The sequence below is a fragment of the Ambystoma mexicanum genome, chromosome 3q (genome assembly GCF_040938575.1).
Source record: "Ambystoma mexicanum isolate Mex_15411 chromosome 3q, UKY_AmexF1_1, whole genome shotgun sequence".
NCBI classification, from domain to species: Eukaryota; Metazoa; Chordata; class Amphibia; order Caudata; family Ambystomatidae; genus Ambystoma; species Ambystoma mexicanum.
Genome location: NC_090926.1, coordinates 143067674 through 143086010, shown reverse-complemented (window position 1 = coordinate 143086010; position 18337 = coordinate 143067674). Strand labels below are relative to the sequence as shown.

Genomic DNA, 18337 nt, shown 5'->3' with positions numbered 1-18337 from the left:
ATGACCACCCAGATGGTATCGTCATTTCTTACTTTAGGCAGGTCAGTGATAAAATCCATGAAAACCATATATCATGGTTTATGCGGAATTGGCATAGGCTGTAGAAGGCCAAATAGTTTTCCCTGAGTGCACAAATGGCACAAGCCTTCACATAGTCTATGGTGTCCCATTCTCATTGCAGGCCACCAACACCATTGTTGTAATAATGCCAGGGGCTTGTTCTGGCCAGGGTGTCCGTTAACCAAAGCATCATATGACCACTCCAGGGCCTACTTCCTTGTCGGGCGGTGGGGAAAAAAAGTCACCCATGGACACATGGCAAACTTTCGTAGTAGTCTACATTCCAGTCTTGCAACTCTGGGATGCTGTGTAACCCATTCTTTAATCGTGGTTACTAGTACCGGTGGTGGTGTGCAAAGACAAATGAAATGCGAATGGTGTAAAATGGTATCAGGAAATGTAGGCAAGATATCACCACCTGAGAGACATGGCAAGGCATCTTCCTTTCCTTCATTAGGACCTGGACAATATTTAACGGTGAAGTCGTAAACAGCAAAACACAAGTGCCGTCATACTTGGCGGCTATTAGCACATTTCAGAGATGCTAAATCTTGTATGTTCGGATGGTCAGTATAAACAGTAACAGGATATTTGGCACCCAAAATGTGTTGTCTGCAAATCGAGAAAGCATCCTTAATAGCCATAAATTCCTTCTCTGTAACTGTGTAGTGCATTTCTGCAACAGTGAATTTTTGAGAATGGTAAGCTACTGGATGCAAGAGACCAGACGTGGGACATACTTGGGAAAGGACAGCTCCCAAGGCAAAAGATGATGCGTCTGCTTCTACCGTAAAGGGAAGATCCGAGTCAGGATGTTGTAGAACAGGGGCTGTAGTAAGTGCATTTTAGGCACATCAAAGGCTTCTTGTTGAAAATTAGTCCACCAGCCGGACTCATAAGGTGTGTTAATGGAGCCGCAATAGCAGAAAACCCCTGAATAAAATGGCGATTAATATTTGCAAACCCAAGAAAAGCCTGCAGGGCTTTTACAGAAGTTGGTACTGCCCAGTTCAACACTGCTTTTAGTTTAGTCAAACTCATAGAAAAGTCGTCTGCAGTTACCAAGAAACCTAGATATTCATTTTCTCGGACATGGAATGAACATATTTCTGGTTTGGCAAACAAACCATGATGACGTAGTCTGTGCAATATTTCTAACTCATGTGCCACGTGTGTTTGATAAGATGGAGAAAATATCACTATATCATCCAGATAGGCTACCACATATATATCTAGGATATCGTGAAAGATGTCATTCATGAACCGTTGAAATGTTGCTGGCGCATTACACAGACTGAAGGGCATGACAGTATACTCAACAAGGCTGTATCGTGGGCAAAAGGCAGTCTTCCATTCATCACCCCGTCTGATTCGGATTAGATTGTACGCACCCCTAAGATCTAGTTTAGTGAAGATAACTGCTGGTTTCAGTTGGGCTAATAGTACAGAAATCAAGGGTATCGGTGTGATGCTAGAAATGCATCGGAGGGGCAGGGCCTCTGTATCCTTGTCTTTAATTGCTTTATCCTTGTCTTTCATTGCTTTATCATGTATGTTCTGTCTTGTTTTCTGCGCAGGAGTTCATGTGGGACTCCTAGAGGTGCGGCTCTTCCTCTTTTTGGTCGTGGTGAACAGATGCTTGGGATACCCTTATTGCACCCATGGGTGGGGGTCCAACCCTGTATGCCTAGTGTATGTTTTTGGGCACCTGTGTGTGGTCCACAGAGCAGGGTATGGGCTGGTGGCAGCCCCATGCTGAATTTGACAGGTGCTCTGAGTATCCTCCATTTTGGGATACACAGGCCCTGCCATTGGAATCAGTTGATTCCTGTTAGGAAACAAGATGACTCCTGTGGCCTCTTGCTTTCTATTGCCTGTCACCTTGTTTTCCCGAAGTCCCAGGAAGTCCTGACTCTGTCCCTTCACCCTGACTGGCTGTTGGGTGGAAGTTCCATATATGGTATTGTGGGGAAGTCCAGGCCAGACTGGCTGGAGCCTTCCCAGTGACTGTATGTTTTGGGTGCACCCTTGGGGTGGGACCTGGGTGAATGGAGTGTGTGATCAATATGCACTTCATGTTATGGGTGTCTGGTTTCTGGGATGTAACACAATGAATGAGGCAGCCCTACCCGAAACTGGCATGAATGTATTGTTGAGTGCTGAATGGCTGGTTGCTTGTCCCAATACACATTCCTTGTTGTGAGTGTCTGGAGGGAGGAGAATGGCCGAATGCACTGCGAGCCTGATTGGCTGCCTGCCTGCATGAATGCCCGTCTGGATGGTTGGTTGCCTGAGTGTGACCCAGCCGAGTGAATGAGAGACCAAACAGTATATCTGCGGACCTCTCACTAATGGAAATCGTTCAGAAGCTGAATTTGATACTTGATGCTTAACCTTGAACCCCACTGGAAGAAGAAGAATTGCTGCTGCTGTCCTTCGCCAATGTGAAAGCTACTGTGCCTTCAAGGAACTGATCCAAGAGAGGACCTGGCTAAGAGACCTCTTCCCAAGCTATGAGGGACCATAGTGCACCAGTTGACCTTTGGTGAAGCGCCCTGGAAGTCAGTCCTCGAAAGACTGCCGACCGGAGATGGGGACCACTGCAGAATCACGAAGCGAAGCGCCCGGACATTGAAGTGCATCACCGTCGACGACCGCTGCCACCGACTGGAGCCGCAGTGCTCCTTTGCTTAAGAACACTTTGAGCGAAGGACTCCCTCGCTCATCACTGACGACTGCTTTGTCCCGCCGGAGAAAGTCAAGGTCGTCGACGCGCCGAGGAGAATCCGTTGGTGGGTTTCCCGCCACCCGAACACCACAGAGACGCCGACGACTTGACACCCTTGCTGGGCCAAAGTTCTTCAGCAACTCTTTGTGGCAATGAACTATCATCGCCGAGGTGCACCGCACGCCTCATCTTCGCAGGACGTCCACGACCGAACATCGACGAGCACCTCCAGGACCGAAGCTGCTGCCCCGACTCCGTTGTTCACCTTTTCTTTGTGGGATCTCGATGATCCGTGGCTCCTGCCTTAAAGGGAGCCACTCAAGAAGGATCTGTCGACGACCCGATGTCAAACTCTGGTATTCCAGGTACATTGGGGTGGTAGAACTTTTATAGAAGGAGATAAGACTCACATAAACAATATATGGACTGGCTTGTAGTATATCTTTATTTACAGGTTGCCCAGGTGGGGGCATCCTCACACAGAACTGTGTCTAGGGCCAGTATTCTGCCTATTGTTTTAACCAACCTGCTTTCCTCCTATGTCTATTGTTGGTTCACTTTATTAACTGATTTGTATGGAATTTGAACTGAGTACAGTTGATGCATTTTAATGGAATCAGAGTAATAGTCGCACCACATAGAAACTGTATATATTTCCCATTGTAGTATTGCCAGAGGTGTCCAGTTAAAATGTCGAATCCACAATGTCGAATGACAAAAATGTCAAAAAAATTTGGCCGAATTTACATGTTTTTTTTGTTGCTTTTGTGCGTTAAAAAAAGGGTTAAACATTTTTTTTAAAAAGGGGGTTGGGGAGAACCCTCCATTTCGAACAGAAAATAAATAAAAAAAGACATTCGAAATCTTTTTTTCGGCAATTTGTTTTCGACATTTTGACTTTCGACATTATGTTATTCGAAAATGATCACTATAAACCATTGCCAGAGTATAAAGTGTGTTATTGTGATTGTGTATATAACTTGAACCTTATTTATATAAAGACTGTGTTATCACTAACATAGTGTGAGGTCATTCCATTGTGGGTGCTTGGGGACTACACTGTACTTAAGAACCAGCCCGCATAACCACCTGAGAGTTAAGCCTTGATTGCTTGTCCATTGCTACCAACAATAGAGAATCTTGGCTGGGGTGCTCTGTGCTTCGATTCTGCCATATAGAGAGCAGAAGTACAGATAACCCCCTCCAGTCTTTGCAATCGGATACCTGTTCTTTATTGTGATCTGGTTCACTCACCTGTAGTCTACACAAGGCCATAGATCACCTTCCCTCTTTGGAACAAAAAATATGGGACTTGCAGCCGGAGACTGGAATGCTGAATATGTCCAATACGTAATGACAAGTCAATATATCCTTTTAGGGCCAAATCTTCTGTGGGGGTTAAGGAATAGATGTGTCCAAAAGGAATATCGGACCCTGGTATGAAATCAATGGGGCAGTCATATGGATGGTGTGGTGGCAGGGATTCCACCTGGCCTTTATCAAATACATCCAAAAAGGAAAGAGGCATATTCTTCTGAAATGCCAGCTGTAACAGTCCCTACTAGCTGATCCACTGTTGCTAGGGCATGAAATGGGGATTGTACTAAGACACAAACATTGAGGCAATTTTCATGACAATGGGACGAATAGAATTCAAGTGTACCTAGAGCCCAGTCAATGAAAGTGTTGTGCTTTAGCAGCCATGGTATACCTAGGATTATCCCAAACTGTGGTGCAGCTATAAGATCAAACGATAGCTGCTCAGAATGGTTAGGTCGCATTGTGAGGACAAGAGGCACAGTTTGTTGCCGAATGGGCCCCGAAACAAGGCTAGAGCCATCCACTGCTTGTACAGGTTTGGGTTTACTTTTGTTTTGGAGAGGCAGCTTCAAGGAATCTGCCAAAGCAATATTAATATAATTACCCGTAGCACAGTATTGAATAAGACACAGACCGATCTTTCAGCCTGTTCAGGTATGTTAATACAGGCCTCCAAAACGAATTGAGGGGTTCCTCATAATCCAGGACATCCATGCCCCTCTACCTAGGATGAACCTTCTGCAAAGCCAAGGTTTTCTTTGGTTTTTGTGGACATTATTTTACATAATTGCCCTGTTGACCACAGTAGAAGCAAGCATTGGCAGAATGTCGTAGTCCTCTTTCATTGGGAGTCAAAGGATCCCAAACTCCTCCTATCTGTATATGCCCAGGAGCAGTGTCCAATGAACCTCTAGGATGAGAAGGCTGATTTGATAGGAACACTGGTGTTCTCTGGAGCTCTTCTTTTCATTCAGCTCTTCGAGCATCCACCTGTAAAGCCAGATCGACAAGATATGAATAAAGGGTCGGTATAGCCAGAACTATGGCGAAGGAGTCTTTCATAGCATTGTTCAGACCCTTATAGAAAACAACTGCCTTTTTGTTTTCAGGCCAGGATGTTTTGGCGGTCAACTGATTGAATCGTGTGTAGTCCAACAGACTTCCCATGGGTTAGTTCCAATAATTCCAAGTCTCATGTTTGGGCTCCAAACCGAGAATCAAAGTCCTTGGTCATTTCTGCAAACAAAAGGTCAGAATCGGAAGGAACAGGGCTATTACCTTCCAACAAGGGATTAGCCAATGTAGCAGCTATGCCCCCCCAGATGGGACAAGGTAAAAGCAGCCTTAGTGGTTGTTAAGATGGATTTCTAAACTTTGACCTGGTGGGCAGAAGTTTAGAAGCCCACCCTAGTTTAGTGGAACAGGGGAACCTTCTGTACAAACCAGATCAATCTGCGCTAACTTGGCAGGCGGTCAAGACTAAGTCTCAGGAGAGGTGAGAATGATTGGAAGCCCACAATGAGCACACACAGTAAAACTCTGCAGATTACTCTTACACAGATGTATATCAGAAATACATTTATTATAGGCCTTTATAATCAAAACAAAAGTTAAACCACAATTATCAAGAAACAATACCACACACGATCATACACTAGCTAACATATATACAATTCTGTGAATAGCCTAGCACTGATGATAGGGGAGGAAAATAACAACAACCTGAAACAGAAAGGGTTTAGTTCGGCACATATATCAGTTTAAGCAGTCCATCAACAATTCCTACCTTATGTGGTCCAGCCCTACGAAGTGAGGAGCCTTGCGCTCAAAGTACGTTTGTGCGTTAACAACGTACAGTCGTGCATAAAGATTAAAGCAGGCTCTCTTCAGGGGGCTGTAGCTGCTCAGGAAGGGGCTTGAGGTGATGAAGAACATGTTTCGGTTCTTAGAAGAGGGGCTACCCTTGTGGATAGAGTAACTTCAGGAATTCGGGAATAGCTGGGGAGCGCAGGCTGTCCCAGCTAAGGTGAGTATCTTTTGAGGGACACTCGTGCATAAAAATGAATGGATGTACTAGGGGCCACCGGTAAGTTAGGAAAGTACACACTGAGCCTCGACACAGTCCGGACCAAACGTTGGCAGTCTAGCCCATTTCGTCCTGTAGGTGTTAACCCTGCAGTTTCAGGATGCTCTGGATCTCAGCAGCTGTGGTACAGGATGGCTGGCCTGGCAGGACGTTTGCTTGTTCTCAGCCTTCAAAGGAAGAAGAAGGATAGTTCCAGTGCAGCACATCTCAGGACACAGTAGGGCAAAGCTGCAGGCACTTTCAGTGGTGGTCACCACAGCGGGTGACACAGGGACCACAAATGCTTGCGACGTGGTGCACTATCAAAAGTCGTGACCCTGGGGGCTAGGACAACACGTTCTGGCAGGAGAGGGCCCAGGACCACAAGCTAGCGATTCACCAAGTCTCGCTTATCAACTCAGGACGGTGGCATTCCTGTGCGATACCCTGGGTTTGAGCTGGTCAGTTCACTGGATGGCCCAGGAACACTTCCGAAGAGGCTCTTTTCGTTGGTAAGTAGGGGGCACTGAGAGTAGTTATTCCCACTACTTCAAAAAGGCGAAATGCCCTTGCAGGCCTTCTTGGTATGATGAACAAACAGGAGTGCGACTGCATAACAGCGGGGTCAGGGTGCCAAACCTTCCTAGCAGGTCACCGGTGGTTTCTCGAGTCTGCTTTCCTGTTAAGGATACTTGGCTCCGTATGAGGTTTGTGTGAACTTCAGTAGATCGACCTGGAATGGATTGAGAGCCTCTTCTCTTATCCAAGATTCAGTTTGCTCTCAAATCTCGGATAGCCAATTCAAAGATCTGCTCTTGTGCATGCACACCAGACGTGGGCCAATCGTGGCCCACGGTGGTTCCAGTCATTCATGGCTACCAGACATACTGGCACCAATAGTGTGGATTGAGACCAGACAGTCCCAGTCCTCTTTTCCTCTGCGCTAGCACACGTGACATGCAGGAGGCCGCAAAAGATGCAGTTTTCGCTAGAGGCTGCATGCCCAAATAAGGAATCTCTCGACCTGGGGGAAGGCAAAGGGACAAACTGGCCAAAGAACAGAACAAAAGACTATGTGGCACGGCCATTTTCAGCACTGGCCACAGTCTTGAGCCAAACACAGTAAACGAGATATGGTCCATAAAAACAAAGAAAAATACATTAAAAGTAAACTGCCACCACCAGTTTGTCCTAGGCACACTTGCACAAAAACCAAAAATTCCTCAGGGTGTGGCTAACGCGATAAAACAAAAGGACCCCTATGCTTGGTACTGTAAGGTACTTGGCACATAGATCAAAGTTTACCAAGAAATGGCAACATAGTCAAAGACTAACGGAAACATAGTTTCCCAGTAGTGAAAGCCTGAAGGATGTGTCAGTTTCCCCATAACAAATGAGCAAAAGCACAGAGGAGTGCAGCTGACGGCTTTGCTCCACTGGAAAAAGTCAGATTAGTTAAGCCAAACAAAAGCAAAATGTTTGGGGGTTCACAACTGGAGGGAAAACTGCACCTAAGGGAAATCTTTCCTAAAACTGATGGAATCCGGAAAAGCCTGAGGCCGCTCAAAAAGTGCAGCTTGCACTGGTTGACAAAAGTGTGGAATTTCTGTGGGTCCCTGCTAAACCTTTCTGGAGAAGCCAATGGAAATGGAGTAGGCACAAACACAGGGGCCTGAGGAGCCAGTGTTGGGATTCCCGATGCTGCAATGGGACTGCCTGGGCAACTGCCCCAAATTCTAGATCAGGGGGTAGCGGGTGGCGCTCACACTGAATGGTATCCAGACGTAGATGTATGGCCATGTTAGCGGCTGTCATATCATCCCTAAGTGCTGTTATAGCCAGAATCAGAGTAGCTACCGGTCCGCAGCAGCCTCCATGAGTACAAGTGGGACAAAGGCTTATCAGTCTGTCATGGCTAGATGATCGAGTTGAACTCAGATTTTTCTCCACATGTGCCAGCCAGGGAGAATAAAAGCACTCCCTAGCCAACCAATGAGGCCAAAGGTATAACATGATTGGCTCTGCGAGGTCCTGAGCAGCTGTAGAGGAAACAGTAAAGTACAATCAATAAACTAATACTGTTTTACCTCAGTCAATCCACCCATACGAAAAATGACGTACCTGAAATGGGAATACACAGGTTTATGAAGGTGAAGTGGAGTCGTGTAGCATGCCGACATGAGTGTGTAATGCAAGGTTGATGGAATAAACCGGATGGATGGGGAGCCGTGTGAGTCTGTCTTCAGTTCCAGAAAGATCCAGATCAAAATACAAAGTTCCAAGAAAGTTCCAATCCGGGTAAAAAAACAAAGTTCCAAGAAAGTTCCAAGTCCCCAGTGCAGTATGGTAATCCAAAAGAGTTCCAGGAAGTACAATCCAAAGTCCAGCAACCAAAAACCAAAAAGAAAAACCAATGTCAATAAAATCCAAAGGTAATCCACAAGGCAATCCAAAGGGGAAATCCAACAGGTCAAAATGCCAAGGTCCAAGATGCAAAACAGGAATCACAAACAATGAAGCAATCCAAAATGCCAGAACAGCTGATAAGCACTTGAAGCTGTTTGCCAGCGGTTAAAATAGCCTTGTTGTTCCATTTCAGCTTGCAGCATAATCATGTCACGTGAGGAAGCCGTAATCATGTGACAACCTCAACCTACGTTGTGGATATGCCAGCCACCGCTGTTGAGCAGCGGCAGCCAGTCGCTAAGGCAACTGCCAACAGCGCCGTGGTGAATGGAAGGGGCCAGGGACTGTGGAAAAATTACAGCGGGATGGGAAACTGGGTAACTGTGCAACAAGAAGGAAAAGGGCTGTGATGACTGAAAAGGACTATTTCTAAGGAGGGCAAAGAACAAATAAGGACTATGACGAAATACTAACAAAGAAGAAAGACTGTGCTGAAGGACTAATGAAAAAGAAGAGCTATGATGGACTGACAAAGCAAAGGTCCTGTGACCAAGGAGAACGACTGTGCCAAAGGATTTACGAAGGTGAAGCACTGGGACGAGGGAGAAAGACTGACAAAGTGGAAGGACTATGATGAAGAAATACTGTGATGAAGGAGGGAGAAGGACTTTGCCAAAAGGAGGATTGTGATGAAGAAGGCCCATGATGAAGGAAAAGGAGTGTGATGGAGAGAACGATTGATGCCCACGGAATGTGATGAAAGTGAAGTCTGTGATGGCCTGTTATGGTGGCCTGTGACGAAATACAAGGACTGTGATGGAATGTAACAAAGGAGAAGAACTGTGATGGAGAAAGGCAGTGATGAATGAGAAGGAATGTGATGGAGGATGACCATGACTCAGGAGGTCTGTGACAAAGGAGAAGGAAGGATTGTTACAAAGGAGAAATACTTTGATGAAGGTCTGTGAATTGGGAGGATTCAGAAGGTGAAGGACCTGGAGGAAAAAGGACTCTAATGAAGGACTAGGATGAGCAAAAAGGACCGGGGTGAAGAAGTTGGTCAATCACAAATGAGGACTAGTGAATGAGAAGGAAGGACAGTGATGAAGGACTGATGAAGGAGGACTGCAACAATCCTTTGTTTGAAGAAATCCTTTGTTTGAAGAAACAGGACTTCTTCTCAACACTCTTTCTCATGTCTCTCTTGTCTGTAGGAATGTTAACATTCACGCCACAATGTGGGGCTGATATGTGCCAAAAACAAAAACAGTAATATTGGATGCATACACGAAGCTTGGATGTATGCTTATGAACAAGCAAAAAGAAAATTAGATGTATCCTTAGACCAATATAAAATCCCTTACAGACAGTTACACTTTGCCATGGTTTGCTTTCTCATCTTTTAGCCAAAACTCAAAATTACTATATTGTTCAACCCAGCATCAGCGAGAACTATCCAAAACTTAATTTAATGACCTGTTAAAACACAGCTGTTGTTTATTTTTTCATTGTCTATGCCACAAACGATATGCAGACCAAATTTCCATTACACTTAAAGAAATACTGATTGAGCATAAATCACACAATTGGACTTGAAATCTTCCATTACGAAACTGTTTTTCAGGGAAGGTACTATCAGGACAAGGATTCGATCCAGTCTTACTAAATGGCAAAGAAGTGACAGGCAATAACACACTCAAAAAGCAAGAAACGTATTGGACATTCACACCTGATTCTGTTTTTGCCATTAGGGGTGAATCGATTTATTGATAGGTCTGTATATTCATAGAATTACATAATCATGACACTTTTTTCTTTATTTTTCTTTGAGAAAAGTTGTATTTTTCTATGCTCAAGATTCTTGATTTAACAATGTTATCTATACGTAATATTATTTTAATTAGAAAATCATTGTTTTAGTTGATTTTGCTTTTTAAGCCGCACGCTTGAACATTGTCTACTTTGAATCTCATTTGAAGATAGATTGTTTAACACAAATCTTCACTAAATCTATAGGTTAAGTATTTTTTCCATGCATGCTGACCAGACAAAACAACAATCTTTCTTTTATCTTTGTATATTTTGCGCACATCTGAAATTCCTCACCATTTCGCGTCAGCGTCAAATAGATACCTGTGAAATGCTGTAATGTTTACGTCCAAGCTTTAAGGCTGGATCTACTGGTACATGACACAATAACGAAATGTCCTACTTTCTTCACATTAAAGAATTATATTATCGGTAATGGTGAATAATACATATTCAAGTAAAGCCCTTCATAAAGGGTTGCCAAAGTCCCAAACCATGTTGTCCATATTTGAGATTTAATGGAAGTGTGGTCATCAACGTGCTATCTTGAATTATGTTGGATTTAAAACGGAATGGATTAAAACAGAATCAATGTTTTGAAACTGTACATGAAATATTAGCATATGTTAATTGTTAATTGTTAATGCAGTGTGAACTAATGGTGTGTGAAGTGGAGTGTGGCTAAGAAAATATTGTGACTAGTTTGAACCAACAACCTCTTACACCAGGAAGGTGTATTGCACCAAATACAGTTGAGTTAAATACTCACTACTAAACTATTTGTTGTTTTAGAACTTCTGTGAATTGCTGGGTATATTCCTTCCTTGGCTTTTTAATGGATAATTGTGAGCAACACATTGAAGCGTGAATGGCCAGTTATTTGGTTTTCGGTTGATGGTTGGGTGTACTACTGTTGGCTTGATTGCTTGAATGAGTGTTGTCATATTGTAGTGACTGGTGATAAGTAAAGTAATTCTGTTGTATGTGACATTCTTAAGCCCTAATGATGAGGCTTTCGGCAATGCTAAAAGCAGGCAGTAGAAAGTACCAGCTGTTTTCGCTGCTCACCTGATTATGGGCAGGCGCTATTCCTTATTTTGAAGATAGAAATTGATAGGGATTGGGTGCAATAGTAAATCATTGTGCTACTGTATAATTATTGTAGAGATATAAATGATTTGCCCGTGGCAGAATTGTTCGCAGCGGAATTGACAGTGGTCAATTTCACTGCGAATACAATTTTGCAGTGGCCAAATCTGGCAAAACCTTGACTGCCACCCTCAACACACCACCCAACCCCCAATACACACCCCCACCACTCCTAATTATCTTTTGCTTCTTTGCTTCCTTCTGACCCTGCAGTGTCGGTTCTGTGCCTCTTACGTGGGCAGATCCGACGCTGCAGGGTCCTTTTTTCTATTTTGTTCATTTCTTTTTCCTGTCACCTGCCTCCAGTCCTCAGGAAGGGGAGACACCACCGCCACCTTCCAAGGGAATCACTACCAAATATAGGGAGCAGGGGATACCCCCGAAACCCCTGCTCCCCATGTTTGGTATTGATTACTCAATTTGTTCGAATTTAATCAAACAAATGGTACTGGACGAATTTAGCCAAATCTACCATGCAATCAATTAAATTCAAACAAACTGAGCAATACCTATTGTACTAGTGCTATCATACCAAAACCATTGTACCCAAACCATTTCCATCTTCAAAATGAGGACTAGTGCATGCTGTATTTCATGAAAGCCACACCCATTGCGGTCCGTCCAGCAATATACCTCTAATCTGGTGTATTTCCCACCTTAGCGCATGTGATGTTAAAGAAATGCCTGTTCTAATTTGGAAAAGAATCTTCAGATATTCAATTGAGTGCCTTGGTGTTTTGACAGGCAACTACTTGCTGAAAAAACTGGCCATTGGAAATGCTAATTTGAGGTTCTTTTCCTTTTTAGGTGGCTCCGACTATCAAGGAGAGGATGGTGAAGAAAGGATCCATGATGGTGGGCTACCAGCCCAATGGCGATAGTGTCAATTTCTTTCGACAGATTGTGATTAATCCCGAGTTGACAGACAATGACATGACTTTCTTTCTGGATGAGATTGAACGACTAGGAAGTGACCTTTAGGTGCTTACTCCTCCTCCTGGTTGCCAAGCTGGGGAATGGGCTAAATTGTAGAACTACAATGTGGTCCTCTCGAGTTAATGTAGCTCCTGGCAAATCATAGCAACGAATTTTGCTTAGAAGAGAGATGGGGCTGGTTAATTAACTGTGTGGTACACAAAGGAGGAGGGAGAGAGAGAGAGGAGATGCTTTTTAATACTGTGACCTTCAATGTGGACATAGTACTCAACTCGTCATCATGAGCTGATGCTCTTTTATGAACTCTGGGGGGAGATATTTTATGATCATCCATTATTTGGTGAGGCTGTGTAGGGAGCTCTGAGAAGAGATGCCCTTTCACCTTAACAAATTGGTGTGGCGCTGTCAGGAGAGTAAATGCTAGCCCATAACCATGCACACCCCCAAGATCCTCAGTAACTGGCTGGACATCTGTCACTGTAGCACCCAAATAATGTCATGAGCACCTGTTACTACATTGAGACTGCTGTGCTTTACATTTACTCTATCCCAAGAGCAAGCTGTCAAAATAACCACACACATTGTATCAAATTTGGATTATGACATTTACTCTGGCCCGCCGGGAGAATTTGTTTCAAAGACTCAAATTGAACTTAAACTGTGCAGCTTGACCATGCTACAGACAAAAACACTGGGAATCGGCTATAGGGATGCTAAGCACACCCTACTTCCTGTTTACAAAGTCTTTCTTTAGAGTGCTGCAACTTAGTACCTGAAGCTTTCTACAAACTGACCCATGCTGAAATTCCCCCCAAACACCTCTGCCCACCATGTATTCTCGGCCAACTCTGACCTGTTTTTTAGCACATCTACTAACTACACGATGCCTCAGACACTGCACGTTTTGTGGGCAAATATGGAAGTCTGTGCCTGACAATTTGAAAACCCCAAAGCTATTATTGTTTCCCTGTCCTGTTGCCCTGACTTCCCAGAGCACACTAGCAGCAACCTCCTACTTAATTTCATGGTGCCTAGAAACGAAAGAGTATATAATACGATTCCAATTAATATATTATTTTTTTGTAAAATCACCATGATATGATGAGATCATGAACAGAGATGCTGTAAGATTTCCACAGAAGAGTACGTTCATACAGGGCATGGTGTGGAGGCCCCCTTCTGCAATGGAAGGCCATTTGAGCACCCATGTACGTGCTATGTGTGTCTGTCTGTGTGTGTGTGTACTTGTGGGAGAGAGAGAGAGAGAGAGAGAGAGCGAGAGAGATAGAGAGAGAGAGAGAGAGAGAGAGTGAGAGAGAGAGAGAGAGAGAGAGTATACGCGGTATGCAGTAGCAGCCCTGTAGTTATGGTTAAGTTGCTCAACCCATGGGAAGGGCACTTTTCCGGAGGCTTATAACTTGGCCCCCCGGTTCGGTCCACAAGCTCACTTCCCTTTTCGGTCCGAAGACGGGTCTCCGATTGGTCTGGAGGGCGATGTGAGGTCCGCGGATGTCGGATATGCCCGATGATTGGTCCATACAAAATGTACGTAAATTGCGTTCGATTTTTGGAAGCGCCAGCCATGTTGGATCCGTGGACAGTCGCAGCTGACCGCAGACTTTGCAGTGGGGAAAACTTTTGGAAAACACATTTTGGGTTATTTTGTGGTGGAAAGAGGGGCTGGGAAGGGTGGGGGAGTGGAAAAAATATGATATGGTTCTATTTTTGTGGGTTGAAAAAGGCTGGGAAGGTGCCACAGCTGCTTGTGAGGTAGTTTGCGGGCAGCATTCTGAACGGACAGCTTGGGAAAGACATTTGGGGTTATTTGATGCTTGAAACAGGGCATAGAAATGGTAGGGAAGTGGAATGAAGCTAATGTAGAACTGTTTTTATAGGTGAAAAAAGGTTTTGCAAATTTCGGTGTCTGCTAACATTATTTTGATTGCAGGGGGGTGGGGTTGAGTTTTATTTTATTGACCATATATGATAAATACTTGTTATTCAGTTAATTGTGTTGTGCTCAGTGGCTAGATTCTGTGGGGCATAGCCACAGGCCATGCCCCCAGAATATGTGCACTGGCCACAATGACTACATTAGTAATATGTGTATAGTAATTATAGGTAATGTAGTGGGAGTATGACCAGAATCACCATAGTATCAATATGTGTAAAGTAATTGTATGTAATGTAGTGGGAGTATAAAGTGTTTTTAATATGGAGGTATTATGTAATTGAATTGTATACAGTACTTATGATTGTAGTACAATTGAGGATAGTGCTCACAGATATTGTAGGTGATTAAGATGGCTGTGGCTACTTGGTGTTATAGTGTCATGAAGCTGCAATCTCTGGTTTGTTTTTGTGGAGAAAAAAAAGTACAACTGGGTTAGCATGATAGTTCAAAAGCTGTAGTGCTGTACAGTTATTAATATACATTTTCTTTTTCAGACCCTCATAAACAGTCAATTTTAAGTACTATATTTGGTAGAACATTAGGGTATGACACACTGCTGTTGTTTAGCCATTATATAATGATTGAGTCTTGGGGAAAAGAAATCCGTACTGGATAAAAGAAAAGAAATACAGTTACGTGAGTGTAAAGGTGATAGTATGTTTGTTTACAGTATATTGTAGGTTAGAAGTTAGAAGATACTGCTGCACTAACTGGTTACCTGGCCACCCGGTAAACCTTATGGGGACCAGGTACCTTATCAACAGTAGTTCCATGCACTGTCTACGGGCCCGCCATGCACTATGGACTGTATCTGCAAGCACATGGTCCCATGGCTTTTTGCACTTACTTAGAACTGGCCACCCCGGCATCACTTACTTGAGGTTCCTTATTGCACTCTCCCGTTCCATCCCCCTACTTCTCCTCCTGTTTCCTGTTGCACTTGCGTGATATGAATGACACAAGGCCTACTGAGATAATTTACCATGTTTCCTTTTGTTGTTCCCTTCTTTGTCAAGTTGTGCCTAGAAACACCTGTGTACAGGTGCGTTACAAATGACTTATTATATTAAATCATTGTTGTTTTGTTCCCTGGCCCCACCACCTTTGTTTGATCTGGGGCCGACGTGCACATTATTTTTTGGGGTTTTAGGAGCCTCACAAATAACCAAGAAATAAATTAATAAAGTAAATGAAGTTTGGCCGCGCTGGGAAGTAGATACTATGATAAGTGGCTGCAGATTGCAATAGACAAAGAGTTTATGTGCCACAGTATTAGCCAACATTGAAGTAACGGGTGAAGGAATTTGTATTGCCAATGCGCATTATGAACATGTGCCGGTGGTCTTTGTACATTTACATCTTACTGCAAAATGCAATGAGTGGCACGTGCATGAATGCAGAAATGGATATGATTGCAGGAATAGATTGCAGACAGAAGCTCACCAACATTATAAACACAACCCCTTGTAAGGACTTTTCATCAAAATTAATTTCATATGTGATGTCATCAATAACATTTGTGATGCCATCCTTGATGTTCTGCGTGTAAGTCTTAGCAGTGCACGGTGATAACGTGAGTTATGGTTGCTTAGCTTACCATAAATGGTGAATTTCTGAAGTTTTTCAGTTTTACTTGTAACCATAACGTCCCTTTAATAATGTTTTTTCATTGAATTTCATAGGTTTTTATTAGTGCAACTTAACCATAACGTACCTTTAACAAAGTTTTTTCATGGAATTTCATAGGTTTTTATTAGTGCAACTTAACCATAACGTCCCTTTAACAAAGTTTTTTCAGTGACTATATAATATATGTCAAATCTGGCCTGAATGTTAATAGTGCATGTGTTATATTATTGACCCTGAGGTTTGCCAATATTTCCTGACAGGTATAATATAGCCTGTGGCCCCGGCCAAAGGCTATATCATTCCTGGATGGAAGTGTTTTTTTGTCCTGGAACCCCTGCTATCCAAATAAACGTTATCATAACTCGCTCATTTATATTGATAAAAATGTACATACTGCAGAGCGTGATGAAAGAAAGACAGATATCTGTGAAAAAAGTGTTGTGTCTTAAAAGTACAGACTTGTGTTTTTCAAATAGATGTTTCTTTGTATATCACATCTTATTTATGTAAACATGAATTCATTTTGGAAGCCCCCTCTCTATAGCAGAAAATATCATCCAAAACAGTGTCTCTGCTGGGTCTGCAAATTGCGACAGTGTGCCAAAGTTAACAACGTAGAGCCGATTAAGCATGCTGTAAACAGATTCTACTGTACTGGCCCTTATTTTTTTCATGTATGCAAATTGTGTGATCTTATGCTGTCCACTATGGACTGCTTACCAGTCAATACTGTCAAATATTGACTGTCACTTGACCAATTACTTGCCTAGAAAAATCACTGCTGCATTATAAATATATCACACATAAAGGGCATAGTCCGCCCATAGCATGGCCTTACACCATGCTCCCGGCATCTCATAGACAGCCAAGAATTCCCTGTGGTCATGCCCAGTGGACAGTGACCTGAGACATGGCTGAATACATCAGAAACAGACCAAGAGTGGTGGTGGAGCATGGCCTTAGGCCATACCCGAGGCATCTCAAAGATAATCTAATACCCTATTTGCTCACTGAGCATGGATCAGGGCCATGCCCCAGGAATACTATGACTGGGCCATCGCCTCCGCCCATGCCCAGGGCACATTGAACATACACAGTGTTCAGCGCATTGTAAGCGCTAAGTCTGTGGGCCCTTCATTTTTCACGGACCTAGCACCATGTGCACAGACCTTTTTTGAGAAATCAGCCATCATTTTTGTTTGTTTGTTTTCTAAAGGCATATTCAACCCACTTAAAAGTGTTCTGAGGTGGCGGGTCTATAGGTGAACCCTTACAACTCATTGCTGCAACTGCTCATCAGGAAGTGGTCGCTATCTAAACCTGGCAGATCCTTTAAACAGGTTGACCTGTCCAACTCATCATTCAATTATTGGCGAGCAGGGACCCAAACATACAGGGTGAGGAGTGTGTGTGGATAACGCATGGTGGGGGTATGAGTGTAAGAGGGGAAAGGTTTGAAGCGGCGGAATGCATGGCAGGGATAGATTGTCAGGTCGGATGGGAGGGAGGGATGAGGGAATTTATGGAGGGGGTATGCTGGTAGTGTGGGGAGGGATCCAGGGAGGTAGAAGGGGGAGCTGGGGTAACGGGTGGGTACAGGGGGTGAATAATACAACGGGTGAAACAGGGCAGGATTGGTTGGAGGAGGTTGAGCCTAGGGTTGGTGGGTAACCGAGTTTGGGTGGAATGAGGGGGGGACAGGGTCACGGGAGAAACCCCCTGAAAGGAAGAGAACAGGGAGGGTATTGGGGACTGAGAAGGTGAATAAGCGAGGTGTAGGGATTGGTTTAAGTAAAGATGATCGAGCAGCACCTGGGGTCGACCAATAAGCAACTGCTAATAAGCAGTAATAGGGGGGAGCAGAAAAGGGGGCGATCTTTTGTGACGACCATTATTAAAGTCGACCACTCAGTTGCCATGCATCCTATTCTGATATAGTCACAGTTCAAAAATTAATGAATTAAATGCAGTGAGAAGAAAAAGACAGCTTTAAAAAAGTCTGTTTTAAGTGTTCTTCTAAAACTCATACGAGCAGAAATGCACCACATTTCTGAAGGCAATGAATTCCAAGGCATTGCATCAGCAGAAGATAAGGCTTGGTTAGACAATATTGCTTTGCACAATAAACCTAAATCTAACAGTCTTTGGTCCACTATTGTTGTGCTATACTCTCCTTCAGTCACATACATCTTTTGTGAGGATTGAGATGGGGCAGCAAGAGTCTTGAAAGTAATGCAGCAGAGTTTAAAGTGTCCAGAGAAGCCAGGGAAGGTTCCACCGG

At 43.7% G+C, this 18337-nt stretch overlaps 1 protein-coding gene across 1 annotated transcript in view; it reads left to right on the top strand.

The window, feature by feature from the left end:
• The window catches only part of CSAD (cysteine sulfinic acid decarboxylase), a 251637-nt gene extending 235149 nt beyond the window's left edge, over positions 1-16488 (top strand). Inside the window, exon 15 of the mRNA XM_069653337.1 lies at positions 12345-16488. Within this exon, the coding sequence (XP_069509438.1) occupies positions 12345-12518 (174 nt within the window). The 3' untranslated portion in view covers positions 12519-16488. The remainder of the gene's footprint in view (positions 1-12344) is intronic.
• The last annotated feature ends 1849 nt before the right edge of the window (positions 16489-18337 follow it).